The 20,680-nt window shown below is 42.2% G+C and overlaps 1 protein-coding gene across 1 annotated transcript in view; it reads left to right on the forward strand.

Annotated features, from left to right (window-relative positions):
• mlycd (malonyl-CoA decarboxylase) overlaps positions 1-20,172 on the forward strand; it is a 50,679-nt gene extending 30,507 nt beyond the window's left edge. The window contains exons 4-5 of the mRNA XM_068049164.1: positions 3,489-3,638; positions 16,662-20,172. Coding sequence (XP_067905265.1) covers positions 3,489-3,638; positions 16,662-17,195 — 684 coding nt within the window. The 3' untranslated portion in view covers positions 17,196-20,172. The remainder of the gene's footprint in view (positions 1-3,488; positions 3,639-16,661) is intronic.
• Positions 20,173-20,680: the final 508 nt, after the last annotated feature.

Below are 20,680 nucleotides of genomic sequence, written 5' to 3' on the forward strand. Positions count from 1 at the left end.
TGGAGTTCTTTTCCTTGGAGCAGAGGAGATTGAGGGGAGCGGTAGATAGATATGTACAGTAATATGACCGGTTTAGACAAGATAGACAAGGAAAAGCTGTTCCCATTAGCTGATGGTACAAGGGTCGATTTAAGGATTTGAGCAAAAGTTATAGAGGGGATGTGAGGAAGAACTTTTTTACACAGCAAGTGGTAATGACCTGAACTCGTTGCCTTCGAGAATGGTGGAAGCGGAAACGATCAATGATTTCAAAAGGAAATTAGATGGGCACTTGAGGGAAATATACTTGCAGGGCTATGGGTATAGAGCGGGGGAATAGATCTGTTACGGACAGGTGGAAAGGGTTGTGGGTGGTTTCCACTGTTCACCTCCCATCAGACTGCATTTGTGTTTGTTAAAAATGGTAAACATAGTCCCTGAGTATTTTTTAGGTTTTTTTTTTTAACAGGTTTACTTGTAGGTTTAAAAAAGGTAACTATTTTTACACAATTCCTGAAATGGCTGCAACCTCCCCCACACACACACTCACTCACACAGACAATAGATAAAAGAGAAACAGGTAAGTAGTTTAAAATTCAAAGTGAGTTACGTGTTCGTGGTTTGTAGTAAACCTGTTGAATCTTCTGAGGAGGACAGTCTATTTTAAAGGTGCAGGCCTGGGTGTTTGTAGTCTTGAGTTTGTTGAGGTGTTATAGAGTTCTAGTGGTTACAATTCAGCAGAAAGCTGGTGGATTTTATTACCTTCACTGATGGCGAATATTAAAGTCACTTTGTGATGTCTCTGCTGTGGTGGTTTTTCAGCTATTATTCAGCACGGTAGTTCTTGCTTGGCTGGATCCCTTACACAGCCTCTGGCTGGAGTGCTTTCAGAAGGTGTTAGTTTGATCTCCCCTCTCCAGAGGGTTACCTTTTTAAGGTTTAAAAAAAATCCATCACTTGAGAGTTTTTGTTAAACCCTCTCCCCTGGTGTGCCCACGCAATGAACCAGGATGTGGAGACCCTGGCTATCAATTGATGTCTGAATGGGAACCTTTTATTGACGTGGTGCAATTCCATACCTATATAATTATGGTTTGGGCTGCGAATCTGTCTGTCTACAGCATACTTTTGTCAGTTCCTTCGTGTTGTTGAGTCATTAATATGCAATAGTACTTCTTTCAATTTCAAAGAGGTTCTTCCCAGAACTACTTCAGACAAGGTTAGTGAGTACCATCTTTTCAGACAGGTTTGTTGATTTTCCAGTACAGGAGGGGTCATGTGACTGTGACTCCCTTTTGACTGTCATACATGTGTCTATGCTCTTGTGACTTTGTTTAACAGTTGACTTTTTAATTCATAATTGTTCCGTTTGATTCCTTATTTCATCACTGCTCTTTCCGTGCATAACAGGACTGACTGGATTAGTGTACAGAGAGCAGCCCTGGGCTCGATGGGCTGAATGGCCTCCTTCTCTGCCATAATGACTTTGAGGAGAACAAAAATAATAGATTATTGATTGCAGACCTATTATAGCTTTTTTGTTTTATGTTCTCTAAACCTCAATGTATTAAGCTGAGAGTCTTTCCTCATTGTAATTGGTTTTGTTTGAATAAAAGTTTAATTTTGAACCAACTTACCTTTCAATTATGTAAGTTAGAAAAGATAAACATTTGAATTGGCAACAGCTGTCAGACAGACAAAGTGAGAGATATGGCATTTTCTTCATTTCATTTAGAAAAATAAAAACAACAATTTGAATTCTGAAATCTCTCATTGCCGCCTGTCTTTTGTTGATCGTAATTTAAATGTTTGCATTTTCTTACAGCTATGATAGAGGGAGAGAGAGATACACGTACAAAAACCAATCAGAAAACACCATACTCATTGTAATTAGGAGTTATATAGACCTCTTGGATCAAAGGGTATTGGGCGAAAGCGGGAACAGGTTACTGAGTTGGATGATCAGCCATGATCATAATGAATGGCGGAGCAGGCTCAAAGGGCCGAATGGCCTACTCCTACTCCTATTTTCTATGTTTACAGAGATGATTTAGAAAGTCTTAAACCAATGCTGCCGTACATGGAATTTCTCCCAACCAGGCTTATGCCTGCCCATCTGCTCATTGATGACAGAAACCGGGGGCCAGATTTTTCAAATGCCGGCGGGGTTGGGACAAGGTGCAGACGTGATTTGAAAATTGTGGTCCCACTGGTCGTCTCCGGAACCCGACGCCTCCAGGACAGTCTGCAATTTTCAATGTGAGTTGGGGAGGGAATGGCGAAGCTGCTCTTCTGCACTTAAGGGTGCATTAAACTCATTGAGGCACCTGTTAAGGGGCCAGGGGCAGGTCCGCACTTGTCTGACGCATGATGGTATGCAGTTGTCAGGCTCACAGCGGGCAGAGGGCAAACTTTATTCTTGGAAGATGAAATATTTTGGGCCCATGGGGATCTGGCGCCGGACCAAACTTAGGACTTTTATTTTGGAAGCACTGCCTTACCTCTTTATTCTGTTAGCCCTCCAAGGAGCTACCTGCTCTCTATGGCAAGGCTGTAGCAGGCCCCATCGTGGCTGCTGCCTGTCTCTGCCACTCGCGCTCTGCAGGCAGCTGCCACATACTGCAGACGCTCGGTACCACGAATTGAGCGCCAAGCTCGCCTTCTGCCCAGTTAGGACAGTAACATTTAAAGATCACGTCGCATTGTGATGCAGCTGAGAGATCCCGAAATCATCTGGGCTTTGGGTTCCTAACCCCATTTTGAAAATTCAGCACCAGGAATCTGCCACGAAGGCAAACATCATAATCATATTCATATTTAAATCCAAATCTTTAGGATAGCGTTTCACTATTCTGGCTAATTCCAGGTTCTGCTTCCATACCAAAGCTCGATCAGAGACAATTTCCACTCATCATGCTGCCAAACTAATAGCCCCACTGCAGTACTGTCAAACTCCAAGATCAGCTGACATTATACCAAATCCAGAGACCATTACCCATTGCTGTCAAAACCAGGAATGTACCACTTTTCTCCCAAACTGGAGAAATTCCAGTTTTTTTTATGAAGAAAAATGTTGTAACCATCTTTTTGTTAGAATTTCTTGCAGTTAGAATTGTTTTGAGCTTTTATTTTTTTTTAATGACAGAATCAGTATTATGCCATGGAAAGAGGCTGATGCAGAAAGGTATCCACTCATTTTAACATTGATTTGAATACTTGTCATTAAATTATAATGCTTTTTAATTGTTTTTTGAAGAAAGATTTATTGGTTATGGTGTTAATTGGTACATATTCTACTTGCATTTTATTTAATGAAATAAAGTGCTGCATTAAACAAGTGTTGCTACACATTTGTTTTCAGTAATAGTCATTATATACTATACTGACACTGCTTTGTCTGCTAAGAAATGTGTACTGTAAGATGGAGCATCTGTGTATCTTGCAAAAGCGGAATAGGAAATGGGCCATGAATTAAATAAAGGTTTTTAAATTTTAATTGTTTTGTGTAGGCTATAGTCCAATTTGGTCCTTCTCCTGAGATGACTGAGGATGCTAGCAAGATCACCACAGCTATTTTCTACTCCATCAGCTCTTCACAGCCAGGACTGTGGGTAGAGCTTGGAAATTACCTCATCAAACGAGTAGTAAAAGAGCTTCAGGTAGGTCTTAATCACAGCAAGTATAAAGTCTGTATGGATCAGTCTCTGATATGGCTGGGATCAGCAGATAGATTCTGATAAGCAAGGGATGGAAGGTTATCAGGGGTAGGTGGAAATGTGGAGTAATCAGTTCAGCCATAAACTTATTCAATGGTGGAGCAGGCTCAAAGGGCTGAGTGGCCTACCCCTGCTCCTAATTCGTATGTTGGTATCAGAGGCCAGTAACAACAAACGACTTTAGCTTGTAGCAAAAGCCACTAAACCGTAACACTCAAAACGCAATTTCTAGATCAGAAAAAAATGTCCTCAGGACTTACACTCGCTCAAAAAAACATTAATTTTTCAGTCAATGCAAAAAAAAATTTAAATAAATCCAGGACATATATTTTTAAGATATTCTTAACTTTCACTGGCATCCATCAGCACCATATATTTTTAAACGCTGCATCATTCTTCCCTTTCTCTTAGCTTTCGGTTTTAAATAAAAAAATATATTTAACAAAATTTCTCCCATTTATCATCTTCCAAGATGCCATTAACCCAGCTACTAAGTGGAGTTCATCAATTAAATTGCGGGATCGGTGGGGTGCGGTTTGGGGGAATTCAGTCACAGTCTTTCTCATTAATCCTCCCTCAAAAACCTTACAATGTAGACTCCTGTAGTCACAGCTGCCCACCTGCTTGTCATTATTTCCAGCCTCAGCTGCTTTTATTTTGTGCTGACTCAGTTTTGCTGAAGTAATCCACTTTTTTATTTGTATCAAGATGAATGTCAGTACTGAAAAGTTTTTTTTGTATCTACTGTCAGCAGTAAGGACTAGTCAGTCTGATACAGCAAAGGTTAGATGCTATGTTAAGCTCCAAAAGCATCTCCTCTTTCACCATTGTGACAGTTCAATTTCTTACACCGACCACTCTTCCCAGCTCTCTGAATGAGGCCATCAGTTTAGACCCAAATTGATGGCACTTTTGTGCTGTGGTTTAATTCCCAATCAGATATACTGACCTCCTGAACAAGTGACAGTCAATAGCTGTTTTTTTTGAAGCTGGGAAACTTAGTAGTTTATTTTTGTTGATATCAGGATATTAGACAAGCTCTTTGAATTAAGAGAAGTTTCTTGGAGCTTGGAATATTTCTTGAATTGCTTTTGACAGGCTTCATCACAGTTGCAGTACCCTTCTAAAGTTGATTTGGTACAAGAAATGATTTGTACTAACGAGAGAGCTTGTGCCAACAGCATAATGTTCCTGTTTATTCAAAGTGAAAGTGCATTCAGTAGCCTTGAATTTTAGAGATATGCATTGAAAACTCAATCTGTATATGGGAGCTTTGCAAACTAATCAGCATTGAATTTCAATTCTGACATTCAAGTCATGTTGACAGGCATTCAGATTATAATGTCAATTGACTTTCATACAATACTAATTTCCACCACCTTTAACAGGATGATTGACACCTCCAGAACACAGTGTATTACTGAACTGTTTACTGAGCCACTGTTTTTTGCTTTCATGCTTGTATGTTTATGTAATAAATTTTGTAACTGTTAAGTACATTGGGAACTTTCATTAGTTTTCTTAATTAAACTCTGCCACTCCTCTATTTTTCGTTTGTTTGTTTGTTTTGCTCTGGTTTCTGTGGCTGAAACTCTGTTCGACTTCCACTCAGATCCATTTTGTGCAACTCTGCCCCCTTTTATTAGTTGACTATTGACATCCCTTCCTTCAGCTGCCTAGATCCGACTCTGGAATTTCCCTCCTAAACTTCTCTATCCTCCTTTTTAAATCTGCCCTTAAAACCCACCTGTTTGACCAACCTTTTGGTCACCCTTCTTAGTGTCTCTCCTTTGACTCAATGTTCATTTTCCTTACACCTCTATAAAGTACCTTGGCATGATTTTGCTATGTTCAAGTCACTATATAAATGCAAGTTGTTTTTGATGTAAACTATACCTGTTCTGACTATATTTCTGGCAAGCACAGTTGTAAGGCACAAACATAGTAGGCATTGTAGATGCAGTTGACAAGTGCACTAAGTGGAATGCAGACACACTGGAAAAATCCCAATGTGCAAATTGTGAAGACTATGTTGCTGTAAATGACTCCCTTGTCAAAAGATGAATTTGCTATCTTGTTTGCTGTGTGCTCAATGACAACAATGCCACACTTTTTTTTTTAACCAAATGTCCTAACATCCAGGCTATTTCATTGTGTTAATGAGTGAAACTGAGTGCTGAGAAGACAAACCAGCCGTCACCAAAGCTGTTCAACTTCCTATCTGTGCTCTTTCAGTACATGTAGCTCAGTAATATTCTATTCAAGATCCATCCACAAAGAGGGTTCTGGCATCCGGCAAGCTTCGTTGGGTAGTTGGCATGATCCTCTACCTGTCACCTACTTGATGAATGCTGAAAACAAAAATCAGCTACACAATGCTGTCCTGACTTCTGTTACACATTGCATCACAGTAAAATAAAAAGACTTGCATTGATACAGCACCTTTCGTGGTCTCAGAACATCCCAAAGTGCTTTCCAACCAATGAAGTTTAGTCACTGTTATAATATAGGAAACATTAGCAGCCAATTTTCCCACAGCAAGGTCCCACAAACAACAATGTCATCTGTTGATGGTGTTGGTTAAGGGATAAATATTGGCTGACACTGGGAAGAAATCTCCACTCTTAAATAGTGCCATGGGATCTTTTGTGTCCACTTGAGCAGACAAAGCCTCAGTTTGCCTTATCCTAAAAGCAGCACCTTCGATAGTGTAGCACTCCCTCAATACTGCACCGGTGTGTCAGCCTAGATTTGTGCTGAAGTCTCTAGATCTTATAACTTTTTCCCCTGCAATATATTCAACTTGAGAATCTCTGCTCCATCCAGCATCTTGTGCACTTCTCTACTGTCCCTTGCATAATCATACTTTCACAAGCAATGCTGTCTTTTGCCCTGTGCTCTGACTCTGGATTACTGCTTGTTCCCCTCTCCATCAGAAACCAGTATTTCATTCAGCATGCCCCTGTCTTCAGGAATTCTCTTTGAAAGTCACTACTTGCTTTCCCTACCAATAAAAGCCCCTAAAATTCCATATTTTCCACTGTGCCTTTAGTTATTCTAACCCTAAAGACTTTGACTTGCTGTTTAGTATCTACTTCTCTTATAAAGTTCTCCAATACATTATTCTATGTCAGAGCTGTTTTTTTATTGGTTCCTGGAATATGGGCTTTGCTGGCCAGGCCAACCTTTATTGCCCATTCTTAATTGCCCTTGAGAAGGTGGTGGTGAGCTGCCTTCGTGAACTGCTACAGTTCTTGGGGTGTAGGTAAACCAACAGTGCTGTTAGAAAGGGAATTCCAGGATTTTGACCCAGTTACAGTGAAGGAAAGGCGATTATAGTTCCAAGTCAGGTGGTATGTGGTTTGGAGGGGAACTTGCAGGTGGTGGTGTTCCCATGCATTTGCTGCCCTTGTCCTTCCAGGTGGTGGAGGTCATGGGTTTGGAATGTGCTGTCTAAGGAGCCTTGGTGAGTTACTGCAGTGTATCTTGTAGATGATGCACACTAGTGCTACTGTGTGTTGGTGGTGAACAGAGTGGATGTTGAAAGTGGTAGCTGGGGTGCCAGTCAAGCGGGCTGCTTTGTCTTGGATGGTGTCGAGCTTCTTGAGTGTTGTTGGAGCTGCATGCATCCAGGTAAGTGGAGAGTATTCATCACACTCCTGACTTGTAAATGGATAGGAATTGGGGAAGACAGGAGGTGAGTTACTCGCTGCAGAATTCCTAGCCTCTGACTTGCTCTTGGTGCTACAGCATTTATGTGGCTGGGTCCAATTTAGTTTCTGGTCAATGAAAACACCCAGGATGTTGATAGTGGGGCTACAGCATTGGCAGTGCCATTGGACATCAAGGGGACATGGCTGGGTTTGCTCTTGTTTGAGATGGTCATTGCTTGGCACTTGTGTGGCATAGAATCGTTGCAGTGCAGAACAAGGGGACCATTCGGTCCATCGTGTCTGCACTGGCTCTCTGAAAGAGAAATTCCCTCAGTTCCATTCCCGGCCTTCTCCCAGTAATTGTTGGAGCTGCGGTCTGACAAGTCCCCGGATCCTGATGGACTTCATGCTAGGGTGTTAAAGGAAGTGGCTAGTGAGATAGTTGATACGTTAGTTTTAATTTTACAAAATTCCCTAGATTTGGGGAAGCTTCCGTTCAATTGGAAAATAGCAAATGTAACTTCTTTATTCAAAAAGGGAGGGAACCAGCAAACAGGAAACTAGAGGCCAGTTAGCTTAACATCTGTCTTAGGGAAAATGTTTGAAGCTATTATTAAAGATGTTATAGCAGGGCATTTGGAAAAATTCAAGCTAATCAGGCAGAGTCAACATGGTTTTGTGAAAGGGAAGTCCTGTTTAACCAATTTATTGAAGTTTTTTGAGGGAGTTACATGTACTGTGGATAAAGGGGAACCGATGGATGTATTGTACTTAGATTTCCAGAAGGCATTTGATAAGGTGCCACATCAAAGGTTATTGCAGAAAATAAAAGCTCATGGTGTAGGGGGTAATATATTGGCACGGATAGAAGATTAGTTAGCTAACAGGAAACAGTAGGCATAAATGAGTCATTTTCTGGTTGGCAAGATATAACAAGTGGTATGCCACGGGGATCTGTGCTGGGGCCTCATCATTTTACAATTTATATAAATGACTTAGATGAAGGGACCGAAGGTATGGTTGCTAAATTTGCTGATGACACAAAGATAGGTAGGAAAGTAACTTGTGAAGAGGACATAAGGAGGCTACAAAGGGATATAGATAGGTTAAGTGAGTGGGCAACGACCAGGCAAATGGAGTATAATGTGGGAAATTGTCCACTTTGGCAGGAAGAATAAAAAAAGAAGTACATTATCTAAACGGTGAGAGATGGCAGAGGTGAGAGATTGCAGAGCTTTCAGTTGCAGAGGGATCTGGGTGTCCTAGTGCATGAATCGCAAAAGGTTAGTATGCTGGTACAGCACGTAATTAGAAAAGCTAATAGAATAGCTAATAGAATGTTATTGCTTATTGCAAGGGGAATTGAATACAAAAGTAGGGAGGTTATACTTCAGCTATACAGGGCATTGGTGAGACCACATCTGGAATACCACGTACAGTACTGGTCTCCTTATTTATGGAAGGATGTAAATGCATTGGAGGCAGTACAGAGAAGGTTTACTAGACTGATAGCTGGAATGGGTGGGCTGTCTTATGAGGAAAGATTGGACAGGCTAGGCTTGTATCTGCTGGAATTTAGAAGAGTATGAGGCGACTTGATTGAAACATAAAAGATCCTGAGGGGTCTTGACAGGGTGGATGTGGAAAGAATGTCTCCCAATGTGGGAGAATCTAGAACTAGGGATCAGTGTTTAAAAATAAGGGTTCACCCATTTAAGACAGAAATGTGGAGAAATTTTTTCTCTGAGGGTCATGTGTCTTTGGAATTCTCCTCTTCAAAAGGCAGTGGGAGCAGAGTCTTTGAATATTTTTAAAGCAGAGGTTGATTCTTGATAAGCAAGGGGGTGGAAGCTTATCGGGGGTAGGTGAAAATGTGGAGTAATCAGTTCAGCCATGAACTTATTTAATGGCGGAGCAGGCTCAAAGGGCCGAATGGCCGCCTGCTGCGCCTAATTCGTATGTTCATAACCCTGCACATTCTTCCTTTTCATATAACTGTCTAATTCCCTTTTGAATGCTTCAGTCGAACCTGTCTCCACCACGATCTCAGGCAGCGCATTCTAGACACTAACCGCTTGCTGCGTGAAAAGGTTTCTCATGTCACATTTGCTTATCTTAGCAAATGCTTTAAATCTGTACTGTCTCGTTCTCGGTCCTTTCACGAGTTGGAACAGTTTCTCTCTCTTTAGTCTGTCCAGCCCTCCCATGATTTTTGAATACATCTATCAAATCACTTCTCAGCCTTTTCTTCAAGGAAAACAGTCCTAACTTCTCCAATCTATCTTCATAACTGAAATTCCTCATCCCTGGAACCATTCTCGTAAATCTTTTCTGTACTCTGTCCAATGCCCTCATGTTAAAGCCTGGCTCGGGTATAAAATTAACACCCGACCTGGGCCTGAGTCCTTTAATTCTTTAAATGCCAGATCCGAGCAAGACACATGTCGTCGGGTTTGGTTGCGTAGCCAGGCTTTATTGTAGCGTGCGGAGTCTGGACTGCACGTTTCCCAACTAGACATCCTGAATGTTCATTTGAAGATTACTTCCCGGAGCAAGGCAGCATTGTTCACGTCCAACTGGACCCGAGCCCGAATGCTGGACCCAGAAGAGAGACCTGACCCAACACGTTGTCTGGTTCAGGTTGGGTAGCCATGCTTTACTTCACGTCCTTTCTGAAGTACAGTCTCCAGAATTGGATGCAATACTCCAGCTAAACTAGTGTCTTATATAGCTATGTTACATGCCACTTATCAACCCAAGCCTGGATGCTGTCCAGGGCTTGCTGCATCTGGAAATGGGCTGCTTCAGATTCTGAGGAGTCGCGAATGGTGCTGAACGTTGTGCAGTCATCAGCAAACATCCCCATTTCTGACCTTAGGATGGAGGGAAGGTCATTGATGAAGCAGCTGAAGATGGTTGGGCCTCGGATACTACCCTGAGGAACTCCTGCATTGGTGTCCTGAGACTGAGATGATTGACGCCCAATAACCACAACTGTCTTCCTTTGTGCTAGGTATGACTCAAACCAGCAGAGAGTTTTCCCCCTGATTCCCATTGACTCCAATTTTGCGAGGACTCCTTGATGCCATACTTGATCAAATTTTCATTTGACCATGTTTGGACCAAAGTTGTGATGAGGTCAGAAGCTGAGTGGCCCTGGTGGAACCCAAACTGAGCATCAGGTGAGCAGGTTAGTGCTGAGCAAGACTCGCTTGATAGCATTGTCAGCGACCCCTTCCATCACTTTACTGATGATCGAGAGTAGACTAATGGGGCAGTAATCGGCCGGGTTGGATTTGTCCTGCTTTTTGTGCACAGGACAAACCTGGGCAATTTTCCACATTGCCGGGTAGATATGAGTGTGGTAGCTTTGCTGAAACAGCTTGGCTAGGGGCACGGCAAGTTCTGGAGCTCAAGTCTTCAGTGCTATTGCCGAAATGTTGTAAGGGCCCATAGCCTTTGCAGTATCTAGTGCCTTCAGTCATTTCTTGATGTCACGTGGAGTTAATTGGATTGGCTGAAGACTTGCATCTGTGATGCTGGGGACCTTGGGGGGTGGTGGCGGGGGGAGTCCAATTTGGATCATCCACGGCACTTCTGGCTGAAGATGGATGCAAATGTTTAACCCTTATCTTTTCCACTGATGTGCTGGGCTCCCCCATCATTGAAGATGAGGATATTTGTGGAGCCTCTTCCTCCTGTTAGTTGTTTACTTGTCCACTACCATTCATGACTGGGATGTGGCAGTACTGTAGAACTTCAGTCTGATCCTTTGGTTTTGGGCTAGCTTAGCCCTGGCTATTGCATGCTGCTTCTGCTGTTTGGCATGCAAGTAGTTCTGTTTTTTTAGCTTCACCAGGCTGATACCTCATTTTTTGGTATGCCTGGTGCTGTCCCTTGCATGCCCTTCTGCACTCTTCATTGAACCAGGGTTGGTCTTCTGGCTTGATGGTAGTGGTAAAGTGGGACCTCGGGGCCACAAGGTTACAGATTGTGGTTGAATGCAATTCAACTGCTGCTGCTGATGGCCCACAGCACCTCATGGATACCCAGTTTTGACTTGCTAAGTCTGTTTGAAATCTTTCCCATTTAGCGTGGTGGTAGTGCCACACAGCACAATTGTGGGTATCCTCAATGTGAAGACACACATCAACGCTTATCGTCTCCACAAGGACTGTGATGTGGTCACTCCTGCCAATACTGTAATGGGCAGATGCATCTGCAACAGGTAGATTGGGGAGAACGAGGTCAAGTAGGTTTTTCCCTCTTGGCTCCCTCACCACCTGCCACAGACCCAGTCTAGCTACTGTGTCCTTTAGGACTTGGCCAGATCAGTCAGTAGTGGTGCTACTGAGCCACTCTTGGTGATGGACATTGAAGTCCCCCACCCAGAGTACATTCTGTACCCTTGCTACCCCTGCTTCTTCCAGTTAGTGTTCAACACGGAGAAACACTGATTCATCTGGGGTGGGGTGGGGGGGGTGCAGTAGGAGGTAATCAGCAGGAGGTTTCCTTGCCCATGTTTGACCTGATGCTATGAGACTTCATGGGGTCCGGAGTCAATGTTGAGGACTCCCAGGGCAACTCCCTCCTGACTGTATACCACTGTGCCACCACCTCTGGTGGGTCTGTCCTGCCGGGACAAGACATACCCAGGGATGATGATGGTGATGTCTGGACATTGTCTGTAAAGTATGATTCTGTGAGCTTGACTGCCAGGCTGTTGTTTGACTAGATTGCAGGATAGCTCTCCCAATTTTGGCACAAGCCCCCAGATGTTAATCAGGAGGAATTTGCAGGGTTGACCGGGATGGGTTTGCGTTTTTCGTTTTCAGTGTCTAGGTTGATGCCAGCTGGTCCGCCCAGTTTCATTCCTTTTCTTAGGCTTTGTAGCAGTTTGATACAACTGAGTGGCTTGCTATGCTATTTCAGAGATAGTTAAGAGTCAACCACATTGCTGTGGGTCTGGAGTCACATGTAGGCTAGATCAGATAAATTTGTGAACCAGATGGGGTTTTTACAACAATGGATAGTAGTTACATGGTCACCATTAGACTAGTTTTTAATTCCAGATTTATTAATTGAATTCAAATTTCACCATCTGCCATGGTGGGATTTGAACCCATGACCTCAGCATTAGCCTGGACCTCTGGATTACTGGTCTAGTGACATTGCTACCATGCCACTGCCTCCCCAACAAATGTAAGTTGTTGATGATTTACTAAGGAGCAGCTAGGAAAGCTTATACCAACATAAATAATGATTTCAGGTGTTTATATATAAATTATATTCTAATACACAATCATTTTTTGTTGATTAATCCATTAAATTAGTAGCATCTAGAGATCTTTTGTAATTGCATTTAAAATACAATGAAAATTAATTGAGTAGTCATATTTATAAATTGATAGCCTGTAATAAAGCAACTAAAAGGAGCATGCCTTATGTTAGATTTAAATTTGCATCCCTTCTGATTTATACTCCTTCCTCAGTGCAGTCTAACAACATATCATCTGTTGGCCATTTGATTACATAATCTTATAAAAAGAAAACAATGTATTGATTGAATATCTGTGAGCATGGGTGTAATTAATCTAAATGGCAAGATCCTGGGAAATGTGAACCACTTTCCATATTTTGGGAATCTCCTCTCCACGAAGGCAGACATAGACGAGGAGGCTCATCGACGCCTCCAATGTACCGGCTCAGCCTTTGGCCGACTGAGGAAGAGTGTATTTGATCAGGATCTCAAGCCCGAGACTAAAATTGTGGTTTGCTAAGCGGCAGTGATCCCTTCATTCCTATATGCTTCGAAGATGTGGACAATCTAATGTGGACAACAGGCACCTCAAAGCACTGGAGATGTACCACCAGATGGGCCTCCACAAAATTCTCCAAAGCAAGAATGGCAGTCCAACAGTAACGTCCTCTCCCAAGCCAACCTGTCCAGCATCAGGGCTCTAATCATCCAAAACCAGCTGCATTGGGTGGGACATGTCATTCACATGCCTGACACCAGGTTCCCGAAGCTGCTCCTCTACGCAGAACGTGGTCGCAACAGCAGTCTCCAGTGAGGACAGCAGAAAAGCCTGAGAGATGTCCTCAAAGCATTCCTGAAGAGATCAAACATCCCTGTCAACTCTTGGGCGTTCCTGACTCATGATTGTCCTAAATGGAAAAAGCTCATTCGGGAAGACATCGTGCGTCTGCAGATCACACGCTGGATTCCGAGATGGCTGAGAAGTCCAGAGTGGTATCCTCGATCCCGAGAGACTGTCTAAGAAATAGAGAAACTAAATATTGATCCCACTACTTCATGCATGAGTTTTCAGCCCATTTCTCCAAGAGCAGCTTTTGCTGCATTTTCTTAGTTAATTTTAGTTGGACTTTGCTGTAACAAGAAATTAATAGTGCAGTCAGATTTCCCCCCCATCTTACCACAGCCCTTGCCCAATCGAAACTCTATCTGTTGAGTCGTAGAGTCATACAGCACAGAAACAGACCCTTCGGCCCATCGTGTCTATGTCAGCCATCAAGCACCTACCTATTCTAACCTCATTTTCTAGCACTTGACCCGTAGCCTTGTATGCTATGGCGTTTCAAGTGCTCATCTAAATACTACTAAAATGTTGTGATGAATCCTGCCTCTACCACCCCTTCAGGCAGCGCGTTCCAGATTCCAACCACCCTCTGGGTGAAAAACTTTTTCCTCAATTCCCCTCTAAACCTCATGCCCATTACCTTAAATGTATGCCCCCTGGTTATTGACCTCTCTGCTAAGGGTAAAAGTTTCTTCCTATCTAACCTATCAATACCCCTCATAATCTTGTATACCTCAATCATGCCCACCCTCTTCCCCCCCACCCCCCCCCCCCCCCCCCCCGCCACCGCCAGCCTTCTCTGCTCCAAGGAAAACAACCCTAGCCTTTTCAGTCTGTCTTCATAGCTGAAATACTCCAGTCCAGGCAACATCCTGGTTAGTCTCCTCTGCATCCTTTCCAGTGCAATCACATCCTTCCTATAGTGTGGTGCCCAGAACTGTACACAGTACTCCAGCTGTGGCCTAACTAGCATTTTATATAGCTCCATCATAACCTCCCTACTCTTATATTCTATGCCTCGGCTAATATGCCTTCCTAACCACCTTATCTACCTTTGCTGCTGCCTTCAGTGATCTATGGGCAAGATCCCTCTGACCTTCTGTACTTCTTAGGATCCTACCATCCATTGTATATTCCCTTGTTAGTCCTCCCAAAATGCATCACCTCACACTTCTCAGGATTACATTCTGTTTGTCACTGCTCTGCCCATCTTACCAGCCCATCTATATCGTCTTGTAATCTAAGGCTTTCCTCCTCACTATTTACGACACCACCAATTTTCGTGTCATTCACGAACTTACTGATCATACCTCCTATATTCACATCTAAATCATTAATGTACACTACAAACAGCAAGGATCCCAGCACCAATCCCTGCGGTACACCACTTGTCACAGGCTTCCACTCGCAGAAACAACCTTCGACCATCACCCTCTGCCTCCTGCCATTAAGCCAATTTTGGATCCAATTTGCCAAATTGCCCTTGAGATAAGATGAACCCCCAAATTAAAAAAAATTCTTATCCTCAGCTGAAAATTCATGAACTATATCTGTATTTTCCCAGTTTTTCTTTTGGTACACATTAAGCTCGAAGATTAAGCTTGAGAAAAAGAGGAGCACTACTTTACTAAAAATGCAGATAAATGATTTGATGCGGTTATTCAAAAGGATCACCAAATCAATGGTGAGAAAATGATGGTGTGCTGACATGCAACCATTATTATCCATGTGGCGCATTTCTGATCTTAGATGCCTGTATAAGAAGGATGTGGGAGTAGGGAAAGGTTGGGGTGGGAGAAGAAGGTCTAACAAGGAGAGCAAAAAATCACTCCTATGGGGATATTCATGAACCTCAAGTGGTTGGTCATTTTGTCATTGGTAGAAGCCTGTTGGAATGTCATGTGCTCAACCCCTTGACCGAGGAATTGTATACAGCAAGAGTAAAGGAATGAGCAGAATAAAATCATTAGGTGAAAATCTGCAGCTTGCAGTCTTCTCTTTCACAGGCTTCAATTCTATTCCCTCTGTTGCTTAAATCCACAATTCCCTTATAAACTTTCTTAGTAACAACACTATTCTGCATGTTTTTTTATATAATACTGTTCCGTCTGGGTGCTAATAAATATTTACTTTTGGGATGGAGGTGTTTATAGGGCCTCAACAGGGAGAAAGTCAGGTTTGTTACTTGATCTGTGAATGATTGTTAGCATGATAAGACCATTACTGTCTTGTTTTCTGCCAAAAAAGGCTTTGATGCATCCATAACCTATTCTGAGATAAGTGTGTGAAATAATTGGATAACTTGAGAGTTACAGGTATGCAAGTAGCCAGAAAAAAGTTTGCATTAATTCCTATTATTTTCTACCACCTAACTGATTATCATCCTTATATAAAAGCAAAATACTGCAGATGCTGGAAATCTGAAATAAAAACAAGAAATACTGGAAATACCAGCAGGTCTGGCGGCATCTGTGGAAAGAGGAGCAGAGTTAACGTTTCGGGTCAGTGACCCTTCTTCGGAATGATTATCATCCTAACTTGTAGTTCACACAGATACAATATAAGCAGGCAATAAATGAAGTGTTTGCAGTGCTCATGCTGCATTTAGTGCATGTTGCAGCTGCATTTTATCCTCATTCAAGAACTGAGATTTTAATACCTTCAAATTGCACTGTGCAATATTGTTGACATTCCTGTTTGTATGATGTTCCTTTGTTTGCTATTTTAAGTAATTACTCTTATTAATATTGCTAATGTTTTCAAAGCATAGATCTCTAACTGCCCCGCTCAGTGCATTTACATGCCTCTTTAATAGTTGAAAAAACCCGACAATTCACATGTCAGTTAATGAATGTTGAAACTTAAGCACATTTTTATCTAGTTTTGAGGAAAAAACACATTGCAGCACACTCATCTGTTGGTAATGCCTAGTTCAAAATAAAATTTTTGCACAGTTTTACCACCTGAATATTCTGCAGTGTATACTTTATAAGAATAATTGGAGAGAAAGAGCATTTTACATTTTCCCATCAAGACACTTTTTTCCATTGAGAAACCAAAGTGTAGTGCCATGGCCTACATACCACAGTATGGCACCAAGAGTAGCAGAGCAGACTTGTTGAAGCAAGGCAATAGTGACAGGTCATTAGCAGTGCTATTTTAAATATGTAGTAGCTCTGACATTCATCTGTTTTTGTGTATGTAATCTGCAGGGTGAGTTTCCTCACATGAACCAGTTTTCCAGTCTTTCGCCTATTCCCGGCTTCACAATGTGGCTGCTTGGAATCCTGAGTAACCAAATCAAGGAAGGGAAATCAAACCAAATCTTTGCACAAGCTGAATACAAAGAAATCCAGGACGTGATTGAAGGACCTGTGTTAGAAACACTTAAGCGCCTACTTGCCACCAATGAGTGGGTGAGATCTGATAAATTAGTTCGAGTTCTTGAGATGCCACTAATGCGACTTTGTGCCTGGTACTTGTATGGAGAAAAACATCGTGGGGGCGCCCTTAATCCAGTAGCTAACTTTCACCTTCAGAACGGTGCTGTGATGTGGCGATTAAATTGGCTTGCTGACACAAGTCCTCGTGGTCTTTCATCATCCTCTGGAATGATGGCAAACTATCGATATTTCCTGGAAGACACCAATCATAACAGTGTCCAATACTTGAGGACAAGATACATTGAAGCATCTGAGCAGATTCTGAGTCTTGTAGCTCAATATCAGAAAATCAGTAAACTTTAACCAGATCTTTGCAGGGCAATGAAATGTTCTCAAAGAATGGATAAACGTTAACCAGTTCATTATTACTTGTTAGTGCTTAAATAAAAAATTGCAACAAGAAATGTAACCTTAGGAAATTCATTGTGGAACTGGCAGTTTTATTCCAGTTTTATTGATATATCATGTAAAGTATTTAATTTACATGAATGTTGAGACCCATTCAAAAATTCAGTTGACGTATTTAATGAGAGTAAAATTAATTAATGTCTAGCATGTCTAACTGCATGTTAAGTTGGTAACTCATTAGGAAGAATGAACTTGCATTTATATGGCAACTGTCGTGACTCAGGATGTCCCACAGCCAATGAAGTAATTTTGGCATGTAATCACATTTTTTTATTTAGAGATACAGCACTGAAACAGGCCCTTTGGCCCACCGAGTCTGTGCCGACCATCAACCACCCATTTATACTAGTCCTACATTAATTCCATGTTCCTACCTTCCCTTAATTCTCCTACCACCTACCTATACTAGGGGCAATTTACAATGGCCAATTTACCTATCAACCTGCAAGTCTTTGGCTGTGGGAGGGAACTGAAGCACCCAGCGAAAGTCCACGCGGCCACAGGGAGAACTTGTAAACTTCGCACAGGCAGTACCCAGAATCGAACCCGGGTCGCTGGAGCTGTGAGGCTGCGGTGCTAACGACTGTGTCGCACTTCTAGGCACCATACAATATTTAATTGGTAGCTATAAACTTCTGTTTGATATATCTGTCAGCCTGAGAGAAAAAGGTAGTAGTTTTCCACAGGGCATCAATGTGCCTCTTCAAAGTTTAAAAAGCCTTCAGAGCTGGCTGGCTGACCTGCTGTTTAGGATGTTGCTACTCTTCAGCTGATCAGTAGTTTAAACATAGAGTCACTTATGGCACAGAAGGAGGCCAATTGGCCCATCGAGTCCATGCTGGCTCTCCACAGAGCTGTCCTATTCGATCCCTGTAGCCCTACAAGTCTATTTCCCTCAAGTGGCCATCCAACTTCCACTTGCAGTCATTAATTGTCTCTGCATCCACCACCCTTGTGAGCAGTGAGTTCCAGGTCATTACCACCCACTGTGTAATTTAAAAAAAAGTGCTTCCTCATATTCCCCCTGCATCTCTTGCCTAAAACTTTCAATCTGTCCCCTGGCCCTTATATCATTAGTTAATGTGAACAGATTTTCCTTGTCTAACTTACTTAAGCCTGTCATAATCTTGTACACTTCTATTAAATTTCCCCTCAATCTCCTTTGTTCTAAGGAGAACAAATCCAGATTTTCCAACTTAACCTTGTACTAAAATCCTCCATCCCTGGACCCATTCTGATAAATCTCCTCTGCACCCTCTCAAGGACCCTCACATCTAGAACTGGATGCAATACTCCAGTTGGGGCCTAACCAGAACTTTATAAAGGTTCAGCATAGCTTCCCTGTTTGTATACTCAATGTCTCTATTTATGAAGTCCAAGATCCCTGTCATTATGGAGAGCGCAGCACACCACCACAACGTGACCCTCCAGAGAGGTGTGGACCTTGAGGACAGTGAGGCCCTGAAAGGAGACAGCTCATCAGGGGAGGAGCAGGAGGTAAGAGAGGAGAAGGCAGAGGGGGATAACTCTGAACAGAGAGGTGCCCCTCCTGCAGGACTAGGTGGTCTCCTGCCATCCTCTGGGAAGAAGGCCACCCTCCTCTTCCCTCATGGCCTCCAGCATTAGATCCAGGTCGGCATCGATGAAGCGAATGTCTGCCCTGCCCAGGCCTCCAGCTCCCCTGTGACATCTCGCTTCCCTCTGGCGCAGTGGAAGGTTTTGGCATAAAACGCAGGTCTCTCCCTCAGAATAACTAGCAGCCTCAGTGATGGCTGCCATGGGGCCTCTACATGAGCCCTACACTTCATTTGACCCCCTTCCATTCCCAACCACACTGGCTCTAAGAGGATAGGAAACCTGTCTCCATATCAATTAAAGACTTACCCATTTGAAAATCTGAATCAGGTTCCCACCGCAGGCAGGTTTCTGACCCAAAACCAGACCTGACTCCTGTTTCCTGCCTCTAACAAAGATCCAGCCCCAGATTACTACTCTACTGAGTTTTATTTCTTAGTATTACACTTGTGTTTGGTATGCTGGCACTGTTCCAAACAAAAGTACTCAATTGTTACCAAGTGGTTTGTATCAGATTTTCCTAGCTCGTTTTGCAAGGAGACACAACGGCCTTCTGTGGTCCTTTAAATACTGTGGCCCGTCAGTTGTTCCCCCAGATCCTTTTTGCTGAATTTTTGGTCACGCCATTTGTGGCCTCCGCAGGGGAAAGGGGAAATTCACACTGTGGTATAAGTTAACAGGCCACCCTATGACAATGTCTAATTAGTTTTAGTTTTATTATTATTATTGTTAATTTGAAAATTAATTTCAACTGACCAACATAATTTTGTATTAAAATTAACATTTTAAGAACTTTCTAAATGGGAGAAGATGAACATTGTGCACCTGAAGAAAATCAAGATAGAGGATTTGCAATGAACTTAACATGACCCTTAGCAGAATTGGTAGTAGTTGAACAATTCAATTGTCAGCTTTCAGGAACCTGCTGAACTGCAATTAATATTCTCTATTTAGTTTTATTTCCATCATTTGCTTTTAATTAGATTTTCATCTGGGGGTTCTTTTAACAATAATATTTCCAAACAGTACTAAGTTCCTTTTGATTTACCATAATTTTCAGTACTACAGATTGCCTGTAGTTCAGAGAACAAAAATCAACTAAATTAAGAAAATAATTAAACCATAATCTACAGCCATGGTATCAATAATGGATGTAATAAAATGTAGTTTTATGTAAAAAAAAAAATAATGTTGAGTACATCACATTAAGGAAAACATGATGTAATTTTCTGAACTTGTACTATGTAAAAAACACTTTTGTTAGATGTAATTTAATTGAATTCCAATATTAAAAATGTGAAAGAGATTTTCTTTGGTCCATTGTAATTTACAATATATATTCAGTTTGAAGTTATATTAATACTGAGTTAAGAAAAATTAACTTCTTTAAAAAAGGATTTGTTGCTGTAATGATTCTGTGGGTTAATGCAGCCCCAGTGTGGGACTGACTCATACAAGGAAGATCCAGATTCTATCGTTCATCCACACTGATTTAGATGATCTAAGTGTTGGTTGGGGCGAGCTGCTACTGCAGTTGGCCAGTATCCTCAGGAAAGGGATGGGGTAACCCTCCAGGGTTTCTACTTCTGATTACTGCCATCTGGAGTCTGCTGGGAAGTCTAAATGTGGGGAAAGCATGTGAAAACAGGTTCAGGTTTGATTGGGATGTTCCCATTTTTGAATAGTCTGCAGATAGTTAACTTGCAGAGTCACGCATAGAGAATGCTTACTTCAGTGAGGTACTGAAGGGCTACTGGCCCCTTTGAAATTGCCTCAGAATGTAACACTGCCTTCAAAAGAAATGT

Source organism: Heterodontus francisci, chromosome 17, assembly GCF_036365525.1.
Source record: "Heterodontus francisci isolate sHetFra1 chromosome 17, sHetFra1.hap1, whole genome shotgun sequence".
NCBI classification, from domain to species: domain Eukaryota; kingdom Metazoa; phylum Chordata; class Chondrichthyes; order Heterodontiformes; family Heterodontidae; genus Heterodontus; species Heterodontus francisci.